Here is a 13686-nt window from a genome sequence, read left to right as displayed (position 1 = left end):
TGTAGCACTTATCCTGAAATTCTGTGGATCCCCTATGTATTTTCTGCATTGCGGTCCTTCCCACTTTACAGATGAGGAAACTGAAGCAGAAAGATGACATAACTAGTTTACATTCCCATAACCCCAGCTGGGAATCAAAGTCAGGTCGGTTTGAACTACCTCCCTTTATGAACTATGCTTTTTAAACTATCCTCCCCTGGAATTGAGAAACTTGAGTCCAAGGAGCAAACCCACAAATGCCTAGCTGTGTGGCCTCAGGAGTGCCATTTCATCTCTAAGAAATGTGGTGTTCTCTTTGTAAGTGGGTTGTCATAGCTCTTCTTTTGCAGGGCTGTTATGAAGATGAAATAGGGCTTTGCAAGTTCTAACAGGCCCTCTAATCATGGATCAGCCTGTGGCCATTCTCAAGAGAAACATTTGTTGAAAGTCTGGCACTGGAAGTAGAGATGAGATTCCAAGAGTTTACGGTGTAGTTGGAGAAAGAAGACACACGAGGACAAAAATACAAAGTTAGGCGTGAGTATTCATTCATTCATTCATTCATTCATTCATTCACTCAACAAAAAAAAATTGTTGAGCTCTTGCTGGAAGCCAAAAAACATAGAGGAGATTCACGTAATTTCAGATTAGTGCTACCTAAACATTAAAACAAGAGGATGTGACAAAGAATGTTACCTGAGCTGAGATCTGAAGAGCAAGATGACACCACCCGTCCAAAGATTCTCAGAACGAGTGCTCCAGGCAGAGAAAACAGCTAGTGCAAAGGCCTTAAGGAGTGATGTTCATTAGAATTCTCGACCCTGGGGCCCTGATGTTAGTATTTCCTAAACATTTTGGACCCTGAAGCCCTCTTGTCATAGACCACCTCAGGGTGCTAGTGCTGAGTGGAACACCCTTTGCAAATGATGGCTTTTCACCTTGCTAGGGTCTCTTTTAGCTGGGATGCTTTCTTCTCATGGCTCTACCCGTTTTTTTGTTTTTTTTGAGATGGAGTCTCGCTGTGTCACCTAGGCTGGAGTGCAGTGGTGCGATCTTGGCCCACTGCAACCTCTGCCTCCTGGGTTCAAGTGATTCTCCTGCCTCAGCCTCCTGAGTAGCTGGGATTACAGGCCCACGCCACCATGTCCAGTTACTTTTTGTATTTTAGTAGAGATGGAGTTTCATCACATTGGCCAGGATGGTCTTGATCTCTTGACCTCATGATCTGCCCGCCTTGGCCTCCCAAAGTGCTGGGACTACAGGCGTGAGCCATGGTGCCCAGGCTTCATGGCTCTAGTCTCAATTTTTTTCCTAAAGTTTCTTACATAGGGGTCAGAAGGGTTATTCTGGGCTGGGTCAGGTCCCAAAAGACATCGCTGTGGGGGTTTGCTCTAGGGCAAGGATTTGAGCCATGATGAGCCTCATTTGACCATGAGGTTCATGCTGCCCTCAGCACTGCCCCCACGGTCCTGCTTTCAGATGCCAGCTGCTCCAAATGCCCCCTGTGGCAATCCCTATGGAACACGAGCCCATCAGACCTCAAAGTGTCTGGGGCCTTCACTCCTCCTGCATGAGCTTCACCTACCTTCCTTTCATCTATTCCCTCGGAGGTCGACATGAGCTTCTTCAGGAGTGGAGGGTCCAGCACCTGGAATTGCCGGCGGAAGTGAGTGAGCCCCATGTGGTCAGCGTAGCCTAGGGAGGTAGGAGCAGGCAGGAGAAGAGCACAGAGTCCAGATGAGAAGATCCAGTCCAGTTCCCTAAACCCCCAGATAGGAGCTCAGGGTCCTACTCCCAGCCTGGCTAATAACTTGATGCATGGACTCTTGTCTTGGGGCCTCAGTTTCTCCATTTGTTAAAGAGATTATATTTGATTGGCACTCCCCAGATGCGTTCCTGAGAACACAAACTCCACTGAAAGTGTGACAAACCTGCACACTCATCCGCCTCTTGGAAGGTCACAAGGCATGTCAGCATCCAAGTTAAAGGCTCTGAGAACTCGTGAAGGGGAGATGCCTGATTGGCCTTGAGTTGCCCAACGTTAGCCCAGAGGTTCCCAAATCTGTTCAGCAAATGAAAGTGTTTTGTATAACACGTATTACCACCCCATAGACTATGTGAGGCATGCTGCGTTGTGCAGCATCTAAGGGCTTTTGGAAGTCCGCCATGCAGGGTGGACACAGCTGCATCCTTCTATGTGGCGAACTGGGAGGAGAAAGGGCACCTGAAAAGCTGCTGGGAGAAAATGGCATTAGATTCAGTTTTTAGAAGCCATAGGGTTTGCAAAAGAACTTGGTATGGAAGAGAAGTCTAGCCAGAGGAAGCTGTACAGACAAGAACAAGAACAGGAAAGGATAAGATACGTTCCAAGGCTGAACATGGTGAGTGGCTCACGCCTGTAATCTCACTCAGTGCTTTGGGAGGCCCAGGTGGGTGGATCCCTTGAGTCCAGGAGTTCAAGACCAGCCTGGGGAACATGGCAAAATCCCGTGTGTACAAAAAATACAAAAATTTGCCATGGTGGTGCATGCCTGCAGTCGCAGATACTCCGGAGGTAGAAGGATCACTTGTGCCCAGGAGGCAAAGTTTGCAGTAAGCCATGATCATGCCACTGCACTCCAGCCTGGGTGGTAGAGTGAGACCCTGTCCCAAAGAGGGAAAAAAAAAAAATACTGGCTGGGTGCAATGGTTCACTCCTGTAATCCCAGCACTTTGGGAGGCCAAGGCAGGTGGATCACCTGAGGTCAGGAGTTCGAGACCAGCCTGGCCAACATCATGAAATCCCGTCTCTACTAAAAATACAAAAATCAGCCGGGCATGGTGGCGCATGCCTATAATTCCAGTATGAGCTCCATGACTGGGACAAATGATCCATGTCTTTGAGATTCTATTTCTTCACTTGTCAGCTGAGAATAACAAAATCTGTCTTCACATGGTCACTACGAGGATTCAATGCAATGACAATTAGAGTAGAAAGTGGCTGATGGGCATTACGTGCTTTTCCACAACCTGCCACTCTTCTGAGCTTTAGCCTTTTATTAACATACCCAGAGCAGCCTTCTGAGGTATGAGCTATTATAGGAGAGAAAAGGGAGATACGCTCCAGGGAATTTCCTGGGGTCACACAGCTCGTGAGAGGTGATGGCCAGAATCAAGGCCAAGCCGTCTCCCTCCAGAGTCTGAGCTGTGCCCACCAGGCTGCACAATAGGTAATGCTTAGTGAATGCTTATCACATACCTTTAACACAGTAAGAATGATCTCATTTAGTATATGTGACGACACAGTGTCAAGCGCGTAGTAGGTGCTCAATAAATATCATGCACGGGAATGTATCACACATGCATGTGTATATATGCATATATATTACATATGCACACATTCCCAATCATAAATATTTGATGTATCTGTATATGCATACAAATCTATCTCATGTGAATGTGAAAGAGACAGATGTGACTTGCAATAGAAACAGGAAATGAACCAGGTCTAGGAGACAGAAATTGGAAATTTCTACCATGAGATATCAACCCTTCGCTTAGTTGGAAAGCTCATCCTGGCTGAGTTGGGCTGTGCTAAGAAGAGACAGGGCAGTGTCGTGAGGTCACGTGGGCACAGGAAGGGGCTGCCCTGGCTCTGTATGCACATGGGGGTTCTAACAGTCTGACCCAGGTCCAGGGGACCTGCAAAGGCCCAGCATTTCCTGCCAAGTAGCAAAAGAGAATTAAGTTTACATCACAGCCACCGGCTGTGCCCATTCCCCTCTTCTGTTGTGACATTCTGTCTCCCTCCTCTGCAGCTGTGCAGGTGGGAGGGAAATCAATGACATGCTCAGCAAAGTGAGGGTCTCATCTTTGCTTCCAGCTGCTCCCAGTCAAATACTCGGTGCCTAGGGGTCCATTATTAACCTAGTGGGGGGAGATGGCAGAATCGACCATACACTAGGGCATTCGTGACCATGGAGACATTAACCAAATGAGGTGCCCACCTGAGACTTCTGCCTGCCCCAGCCACCCTGTCCCCTGCAGAGAGCCTGGCTGTGTCTGAGCCATTTCTAGCTGTCAGAGAGGGGAGTCAGTGTGGTGGCCTTTGGGGACTGAGAGGCAGAAAATAATAGCAAGGATTGAGCTGGGTACGGTGGCTCACACATGTAATCCCAGCACTTTGGGAGGCCAAGGCAGGTGGATCACGAGGTCAGGAGTTCGAGACCAGCCTCGCCAACACAGTGAAACCCTGTCTCTACTGAAAATGCCAAGATTAGCCAGGCATGGTGGTGCACACCTGTAATCCTAGCTACTTGGGAGGCTGAGGCAGGAGAATCACTTGAACCTAGGAGGGGAGGTTGCAGTGAGCCGAGATCCCACCATTGCACTCCAGCCCAGGCGACAGTGTGAGACTCTGTCTCAAGAAAAAAAAAAAGTATAGCAAGGAGTGAGATCCAGCTCAACTCCTAAGATTCACTAATGTGGGGACATCAGGTACACATCTGCTTTCTAAAATACAGACCCAAAACTTCAATCCCTTGATTAGAACCCCTCCATCCCCCTGCCAGCCCGTCATCTCTCCAGGTGGACCTGGCAACAACCCAACAGAGGCATTCACAGCCTGTCCTGCTGGGTGTGTCAGCCTCTCCTCCCACAACTCCTCACTCATTCTGAATCCACTTCTTGGAAACACTGGCCCTTTTGTGCCTCCCTCCTTCATACTCGCTGATCCTTCTGCCTAATGTTCCCTCCCCTTGCCAGAGGTGAGCAGTTTCTTATGCTTCAAGGCCTGACTATGATGTTATGTCGCTGTGAGTTTTCCCCAAACTCCCAGTGAAAGCAGGAATCTCCCTTCTCTAGGTCTCAGGGCCTCCTGCATCCCTGGGTGAAATGAGCCCTCATCAAATCGTATCATCACCTCCTGGGATCACAGCAATCTCCCAAACCAAACTGAGCATCGTGAACATCAAAATATCACTCATCATGGAAATTCCACCCTCTAGTGCGAGACGATGCTCCTTAGAAGTTGACGGCTATAAGGAAGGTGCAGCCCTAGTCTTCTAGGAGTTACAAGCAATTCTAGAAATAATATGGGCTTCTTCAATGGGTGCAGCTAACCACCAGAGCACACGTATACCTATGTAACAAACTGCAGGTGCTGCACATGTATCCCGTTTGGGTGAGTGTGTGTTTTTAGAAGAAATAAAGGAAAAAAAAATGTGCTTCAGACTCAAAGAAACCTGGGTCCCAATCCAGGCTCTGCCATGTCCTGGCAGTCTGACCTTGAGCACGTGCTTCCACTTCTCTGAGCATCAGAAGACTGCTGGGAAGAGTAACCCGGATGCTGGGTGTGAAGCTCCTTGCACATGGCAGGGGCTCGCATCCCTTGGCTTCCTGTTACCGGTAGTAACAGGCAGTTACCACTGGTGGTTGGACATGTCCCAGGACTCAGAGACAACGTGCTGTGTTCTAGCTGTCTCTTACCTGTCCTGTGCAGACGCAGAGCCTCCAGGATGTGGAATCCAGCAAGCTGGACCCTCAGTGCTGGGATATCCAGGGCCAGGGGTCCACCTGCCCCAGGTTTGTCTCTACCAGGCTGTGGTGGCGTTGGAGATTCCCGCCCATTCCCGCTTTCCACCACAGGGTTCAGAACCAGGCAGTGGATAAAGTGCAGCTGGGACCTTTTGATCATGCTGATCAGTGCATCCTAGGACCGGATAGAGGGAGGTCAGGGCCAGTTGTCTCAGAAAGACACAGAAAGGGGACTGGACCCTCCCCAAATATTCATTAAGCCCAACCTGGGCATCTTTGGGGCCCCCATGTCCTACGCCAAGGAGCTCCCACCTACAGCCTGATTTGTACTCATGAGAAATAATGGTCCCTGTTGAAACAGATGGAGAAACTGAGGCATGGAGAGAGCAAGTGAGTTGCCCCAGGTCACACAGACCAGTAGCAGAAGAGCTAGGCCTAGAACTCAGGACTCAGGCTCAGGGCATTTCCAACAAAACCCACTAGGAGGTTTCTTTCAAGGTGTCCTTCCTTGTTTCAGCCCGTTCTCATCTGTGCTCAGCCTGGCCACTGACCAATCTCGTGTTCTCATTTGGTCATGATTTACATCCAAGGTCTAGGTACCATGTTTACATCAAGCTGGGTCCTGCCGCCTTGCCCCAGGGGAAACTAGTGGTGAGCAAGGCAGACAGGGCTAGTCTGGCTCTCCTGTGTGCCACTGTCGTCAGGAGGGCATTCATAGCTCGTGGAAACTCCCCCAGGCCTCTCAACTCAACACCAAGCAGCACAGGCTTAGGCCTCAGAGCTGGATCAGTCACTTCCCAGGGGTGTGACCAGGGCCAAGTTTCATTACTGCTGGGAGCCCCCATTTCCTCCTCTGTGGGGTATGGGGTGATGCTCGCCCCTCTGGCCTTGCTGGGGAGGTCAGAGATGATGCAGGCACATGACCCAGCCCGGAGGAGATGAGGATGTGAGGCAGTGAAGGCCATGACACCGTGAGACAGGGTGCCCACTCACCATCTGCAGCTTGATCTGGGAGCACGGGGCTTTCCTCCTCACCGCGGCAAGGCTGCCAGCAAACGTCCTCCTCACCATGCGGCTCCTCTGCAGGGCCTGCTGGGAGGTGCCCTCCAGACCCGCCACAGCCCGGCACACAGGAGGCAGCTTGACCCGGGCCTGGAATAGACTCCGCAGCTCCTCCCTGGTGGGGAGGAGGGAAAAGAGAGAGGAGATTTAGGAGGTTCTTAGGGAAGCCTTGGCCTGGGTAGTGGCACAGGGAACAAGCCCTCTTGCTTCCTGCCCCTCTGCTTCCTAAAGCCTCCTGTGCAAGTCACATGTCCCAGCTGCTCCCCTTCATTCACAGCCCCTCCTGCCGGGTGAGGCTTTGCTTCATGGCAAATGCCAGCTCCTTTCTGATGCCCATCTCCTACCTGCAAATGCTCCCTCCTTCCCTAGCCTGAGAACATCTGTCCTATGGATATTCTTGTCACTTACATACCTAGAGCAATGCTATGAAGCCTATAATTTCTTAGAGGGTGAAACCATCACTGTTATTCCTAGACCAGGTTAGCACATGGTAGGCACGGGCCGTGTGTTTCATGCAAGAAGGAACGACTCAGGCTGGGCACACAGTTTCTGGAGCTGCAAGATAACGTCAAGTAAATACCCAGCCCGACACCTGAGCAGACAGTGCCTTCCCTCAGCATCCCCGTCGAGGACAGGGTTGAGGTCAGCGGCCAGGGTGCTAGCTTTTTAAGTGTCTGTTCCGCTAAAGCAGAGCTGGCCTGCCATCTTCCACGAGCCAACCATGCACCAGGCTCTCTAATACGTCATCTGCTACTTTACATCACCATAGCCTTCTTAGATCAGACATGGGAGCTTTGCAGCCTCACTCCCATTTCTCAGATTATGAAACCGAAGCCCAGTTCATGTAGCTTAAAAGAGGGAAAAACAGAATCTGAACATTGTCCTGACTCCAAAGCTGGACCATGGCCGCTGAGCCTTGTAGCCTCGTCCAACTCTTATTTATGGTGCAGGAAGCAGAAAGAACCCAGAGGAGGGAGGGCAACTGTCCACAGTCACTCAGGCGACAGAGGGCAGGGCTGGGACTCAACCGGGGTTGCCTGGGTCGCCATTCAGTCCTCCGTTGCTTGCAACTCCTGTTGCCCTATCCCTGGCCTGAATCTCTCTCCAGGAGCTGGATATTCATGAGCCCCATTCCTGGATACAGGTTTTTAATCAGCTCTGACATCAAATCCTTGGAATTCTCCAAGCATCACTTAGACTTCAGTGGGGTCCCGGCGGTGCTACTGTTTTGCTGTGTGAGCAAAAGCAAGCTGCTTCACTGTTTGGGGCCTCAGTTTTTCTCATGTGTAAAATGGGGCTAAGGATCCTATACTGTGATAAAGATAAGAAGATGCCCATAAAGCATTTATGCTGATGCAAGGCACACAGCGGGTGGTGAGCAACTGGTTCTTTCTCACCCTGGTGCCTACCTGAGACACCAGCACCTCTCTGGCGGTCTCAGTTTCTCTTATCTCTAAGCTCTCCCTTTGCAGAATTCCAGCGTTGAACTTGGAAGCGCGCACGCACGGGCATGCGCGCGCGCACACACACACACACACATAATTTTCCAATAACCCTCTGAACTGAGAGCAGAGAATGCTGCCAGCCTCATGCCGGCACTCTGGGCTGAGCAGCCAGGGAACGTGGTGAGCTTTTTTTACTGCTACAAAACGTATCATTTCGGTTTTATGACCCCCTAGTTCTTGAATGTCCATAAAAGTTGTTCCAGTCACATCATCTCTCAGATACTTAATGACAGGCAAAGTGCCAAAATAAGAAGTCACAGCTTTTTAGCTTTTGTTCCACCTCCCCAGAAGGCCAGCTTTTCTCCTCGGCTGGATTCGCTCTGGCCCCAGGGAGACATTTCGCCGCCCCAATTCCAGTGATGGTGGTGATTGTTCCATTATGGAGGGACGGGCTTCCTGGGCTGGCCCTCCCACACCACGTTGCCGAGTGCACAGTTTAGGTGGGCAGTGAAAACACATCACCTCCAATGCCTCATCCCCATTGCCAGTCCTGGCCCAACTCACCTTTTTGACTGCTGCAGGATCTGGGGTGCATCCAGGGCTGAGAAGTTGGGCTTGGCTCTGTGGAGCCAGCCCGTGAGGTCGTAGCGCACAGGGTCCCGTCCCAGCTGGTGGAAAATCTCACACTGGAGGGGCTGCTCACAGGCCCGTAGGGCAGAGGACCCTGGAAACAGACATGATGGCATGAGTGCTGGGGCCTAGTGGGGACACTCTGCAATCACCTGGAATCCCCTGAACACAGTATCCATCTTAATATGCTTCCAGTTAGTTCAAGCTCACGGTCAAAGGCACCCATTTCTCCTGCTGTAGTGAATCTGTGCACATGATTCTTGCTTTCTTAAACCTAGGATACCTGTTTTTCCCAAACATCATCCATACACACAATCTCCTAGAGTTTTTCTCTGTGTATAACCACATATCACCTGGGCTGTGATTTACTTAATGTTTTCTTTAAATCGACTCACATTTTCACAAGTACAGTACATTCATTTTACAAGACGCATCATACTGCAGATTTGATGTGAAATACATGTTTGTTTTCTGATATGCATGGACATGCTGATTAAATACATAGTTTTAAAATATTCAGTTGCATGCCACCTAAAATCATTCTGAATACCATCAACCAAATAAATACAAAGAATACTTTTGGGAGATACGGGAACATTGGTTCCAAGAAACAGGGTGGGAGAAAAAAAGGGGCCTGATCTTGGGAGCTAGAGAAATCCTAGGTTCTTTACCATTTATGACTTCGTGAAAGGTACCGAGCCCTGTACATCTCTGAGCATCAATTTCCCTCTCTGTAAAATGTGGATTAAATCATGCACACCTCCCAGAGTGGCTTATGGCTTCAAGGAGATAATGTGCATAAAATGTTTTAGTATAGCATCCAGCACGTAAAATGGTCACTCAGTCAGCAGTCATGGTTGTCACCGCCCTGGACTGCACTTAAACCTTTGCTGCTGTTCCCAAATCACAAAGTGTTTATGTACACATCCTCAGTGCCCAGCGTCATGCTCGGCAGAATGAATGCATGGATTAATTCACGAATGGAGGGCTATTCATTTATTACATCACTCTAGTGTGATGATCTCAGGTTGCAATCACAGGCTTGAAATAGCTGTCCCCTCACTGAATGGCCCCAGATGATAATGATGATGATGATTACTATTATTTTGAGACAGAGTTTCACTCTTGTCACCCAGGCCGGGGTGCAATGGAGTGATCTCAGCTCACGGCAACCTCCACCTCCCAGGTTCAAGTGATTCTCCTGCCTCAGTCTCCTGAGTAGCTGGGGTTACAGGTGTGAGCCAACGTGCCCAGCTAATTTTGTATTTTTAGTAGAGACAGGGTTTCACCATGTTGGCCAGGCTGGTCTCAAACTCCTGACCTCAAGTGATCCACCCACCGCATCCTCCCAAAGTGCTGGGATTACAGGTGTGAACCACTGCGCCCGGCCCTGAGATGGATTCCTGTTAAGAATGGTTGGATTCCTGTGACTCTTGGATCTATTTGGAATGATCTTGCTTTGCTTTCCCATCCTGCTATTGCCAACAAACTCGCATGCACTAGTCTGAGTCCTGAGTCTTTCCCTCAAATCCTAATTTGCTGACTCTAAATTCCAGGAAGCTAGGAAAACAAAGGACTGCATGCAAAATAACGCAGTGTGAGAGTCTGCAGCTTTCATGAGCCTGTGTAGGAGTAAAGGGCGTGGCATCTGCCACCTGTATGTGGCTGCTTAGACGTTCTCTGTGCTCACTTCCCAGATTTCCCCGTCCAGGATAACAGAAGTTACCAGCACAGAACACTTCTAACGAAGTGAAGTTTCCCTGTTTCAAGAGTGTCCTGCGAGGCTTTCAGAGCTGTGCAGTCCCTTACCTCAAGAAAGTCCCCTTCCAATGGGAGAATAAAGCACCGACAGGGAGCAAGGTGACAAAGCACACACCAGGCTCTGATACAAATGTCCACGCTGCCCTTGCAATGCTGCAGGTATCTGTTTACCTGGCTGCCCCACTCCACTGAACTGGAAGCAACTGGAGGGCAGGGACTGGTTGACTCATTGTTACGTCTCAGCAGCCAGTACAGGGCTGGGCCTTTAATGAGGATCATGACCTCATAGGGGACAGGGAAGAAAGAAGAAAGGATGTTGATGTTTGCTAAGCCCCGGCTCCTAGCGCTCTCTGCTGGACAAGCTAGCACGAGTGATTTCAACCTGGTTGGTGATGTGAGCATCTCTGGGCTGGTGTCTAGAAGATGACACTGAAGTTCAGAGACAAGAGTCAATTTGGCTAAAGTGGCACAGCAGGATGAGGCCACAGGTCTGCTGGTCCCAAAGTCTGCCTCTGTCCAGGGTGGTGGCCAGCACATGGACGTGCTACATTTCCCAGGCAAATTATCAGATTCCAGGTATGCTTGTTCTCCTCGTTCACTCCTCTCTCCTGAATTTGGTTTTTATTCTGCAGTTTTGTTCATGAAAGCATTTCCCATGAAGGCTTTGGCTTTTGGGAGCTCCATGGATACTTCTGGAAGGTGGAGCCTATCCAGCATCTCTCTCTCACACCTCCAGGCTTCATCACCTCCCCCAGGAGCCTGAACCCCCAGACAGGGCCCTCTCAGCCTCTGCAGGTCACACTCTGAGCTTGATGAGGGGCTGTCACCTGACTATCCACTGCGCCTGGGCTCCATGAGGGCTGACCCCAGTCCCTGCTGGCCCTTGTGGGAACACTCAGCAAATGTACTGAGGTATGGGAAAGAGGTCATAAATAGCAAGCCCTCAGTTAGCCGGAATGCCTCAAGTGTTCTGGATGATTGAATGTTCTCATTAACTCAGAGCCAACCAGAAAGCAATAAAGGAAAAGAACTTGTTTTTCTTTTTAACCAAAATGTTACAATTAATGTGTCTTCTGAGGGGGCTTAAGGCAAAGGATGTCAAGAGAGTCTTTACCTTGGGAAGTGAGGGCTTCGCAGCATCCTGCTAGGGATGTCTGGGACTGACACCATAGACCTCATGGATAAAAGGGAGGGGCCACAAACCTAGCCAAATCGCCTTCTGCCCACTCCAGCCTCACCCTGCAATATACCCTCTGCTTCCAACCCTACTGTTAGAGACAGAATGCTTGTTCTTAGGTACTACAAGGAAAAATTAGCATTCAGACAAAAAGTTTTCTTAGCAAGGCAATTTTACTTTCTGCAGAAAGGGTACTACTAATCAGCTATTTTGCTGTGAGAGTACAATGAACAAAGGAAAGACAGGCACATTTCTTCTTTACCCATTGGGTTCTTACTGCTGTGTCTGATCTCTGTTGGTTGGAGCAAGACTTCACAATCTAAACTAAACCTGACTGGCTAACAACTTAAAACTTTTCTAAATAGAGAAAGGCAATGGAGAACAAAGGAAAGAGGAAGGGAGGGGAAGTTGCTTGCAAAAGGACTTAGAAAAGTAATAATGTAAATATCTTGGTTAAAGTACAAGGACATAGAATGTACTTATTCCTTTATCTCTAAAAACTAGCTACACAGGGCTTACCAAAGAGTTACTAGCAAAAAGCAAGAAGGCTTTGACGAAAGTTAGTCTTTAAAAGAAACTGATTTCTAACATTCATTATTATTATTCTTTAACAAGAAGGGAAAGGAACTTTTTACTTTCTACACCTACTTTCCATCTCTTTTGCCTAAAAGGCAGGATCCAGAAAACATTCCCTGGGAGAATACGTTTCACTGATTCTGGATCACTGAGTTTTCACATATTCATCAATTTTGTAAAAAGTATTCACTGTGTGCCTCATCCCTCCAGCTGTACCAGGTGCTGCCTCCACACAGGTGACCAGCCCTGCCCCGTCACCAGGCAGCTGGCCTTCCCCAAGGGGAGTTGACTGATGAGCAAGTGTGGGGCATGCCCTGGTGACCACTGCAATGGGGAAGAAAAAAAAATGAGGGAGGAAGCCAGGATCACCGGTAGGGGTCTTTTCACAAAGAGGTCAGGGGAAGTCCACGAGCAGCACTGGGCTGGCATGTGGCGGAAGGGTCCTCCAAGCAGAAGGAGCTGCTGATGCCAGGACCCAGAGGTGGGAATGTGCATGGTATGTTTGAAGAGCAGCAAAGAGGGCTGAGTGATGAGAGCAGGAGAGGGGAAGGGAACATGCGGATCAGGGCCCTGGGGAGACAGTGAACAGAAGCAACTGCCCTCAGGGAGCTCCCGGGGTCACGGGGAGAGCAGCAACAAGCAAGCAAGCAGAAAGACAGCCACGACCTCACAGAGCCTGGCAAGGGTCCTGAAGGAAGAAACAGAGGGTTGTGATGGGGCAGTGAGGCTGCCAGCGGCGCAGCTTCAGACAGGCAGGGAAGGCGTCTGAATGGTGACCTCTGAGCAGAGAGCTGAAGGAGGAGGAGGTGGAAATCTCCATGCACACAGCGCCTCCATCCTCACCACAGCTCCCGGGTGTCGCCAGGACTGCCATCCTAAGGAACAGAGGGACTTTTCAGGAGTTGCATATGCTGCAGTTGAGCAGAGAGCAAGAGCCAGCTCAGAACTCTGGGGCCAACGCCTGGGCTTCCCCAGCTCTTGCTCCTGGTTTCTTTTGGATCCGAGTGAGGTGCCTCCCCACTCCCCAAAATCTCTGCTCCTGAACCCATCATGCACAGAGACAGGGGTCCCTTTGACAGCCTGGAGAGTCACAGGTCCACCTGGCCTTTGAAGTGAGGCTGCCCAGGTTCAGCACTAGTCCTGTGCTCGGCGCCTACAGGGCCCTGGGAAGCCACTGGACCTCGGGGAGGACTCAGTCACCTCCCTGTAGCTGGGGTGCAGTGAAGCCCCCAAGCCTGGCTCCAGCTAAGAGCTCCACAACTAGGAGTTTCTGCCACTCATTCGTCCTCCTTCCCCAGCTAGCGAAGGGGCAGACGCATCTCATACCCCAGCCTGCATGAAGGGGAGTCCATCATTGCCAGGATCAAGTCAAATGCCAGGACCGCTGTGAGCTGAGCACAGCCAGGGCTGCATGTTCACTTCCTGGGCCTTAGACATTTTTGTTTTCATGGGCAGCTTCCTCCATAAAAAAAATACACACACATATATACACATGCACACACATATATACAAACACACTCATACATATATACACAGGCACAC

The 13686-nt window shown here is 49.9% G+C and overlaps 1 protein-coding gene across 6 annotated transcripts in view; it reads right to left on the bottom strand.

Annotated features, from left to right (window-relative positions):
- The window catches only part of MYO18B (myosin XVIIIB), a 285693-nt gene that overhangs the window by 183487 nt on the left and 88520 nt on the right, over nt 1-13686 (bottom strand). For all 6 annotated transcript variants that reach the window (XM_032256699.1, XM_032256702.1, XM_032256700.1 and 3 more), the window contains 4 exons: nt 8565-8724; nt 6487-6670; nt 5446-5668; nt 1565-1674 (listed from right to left, as the gene is read on the bottom strand). In XM_032256699.1, the coding sequence (XP_032112590.1) occupies nt 1565-1674; nt 5446-5668; nt 6487-6670; nt 8565-8724 (677 nt within the window). The remainder of the gene's footprint in view (nt 1-1564; nt 1675-5445; nt 5669-6486; nt 6671-8564; nt 8725-13686) is intronic.

The sequence above is a fragment of the Sapajus apella genome, unplaced genomic scaffold (genome assembly GCF_009761245.1).
Source record: "Sapajus apella isolate SASKATOON/1434 unplaced genomic scaffold, GSC_monkey_1.0 scaffold95, whole genome shotgun sequence".
NCBI classification, from domain to species: domain Eukaryota; kingdom Metazoa; phylum Chordata; class Mammalia; order Primates; family Cebidae; genus Sapajus; species Sapajus apella.
This window is presented reverse-complemented; position numbering and strand designations above follow the sequence as displayed.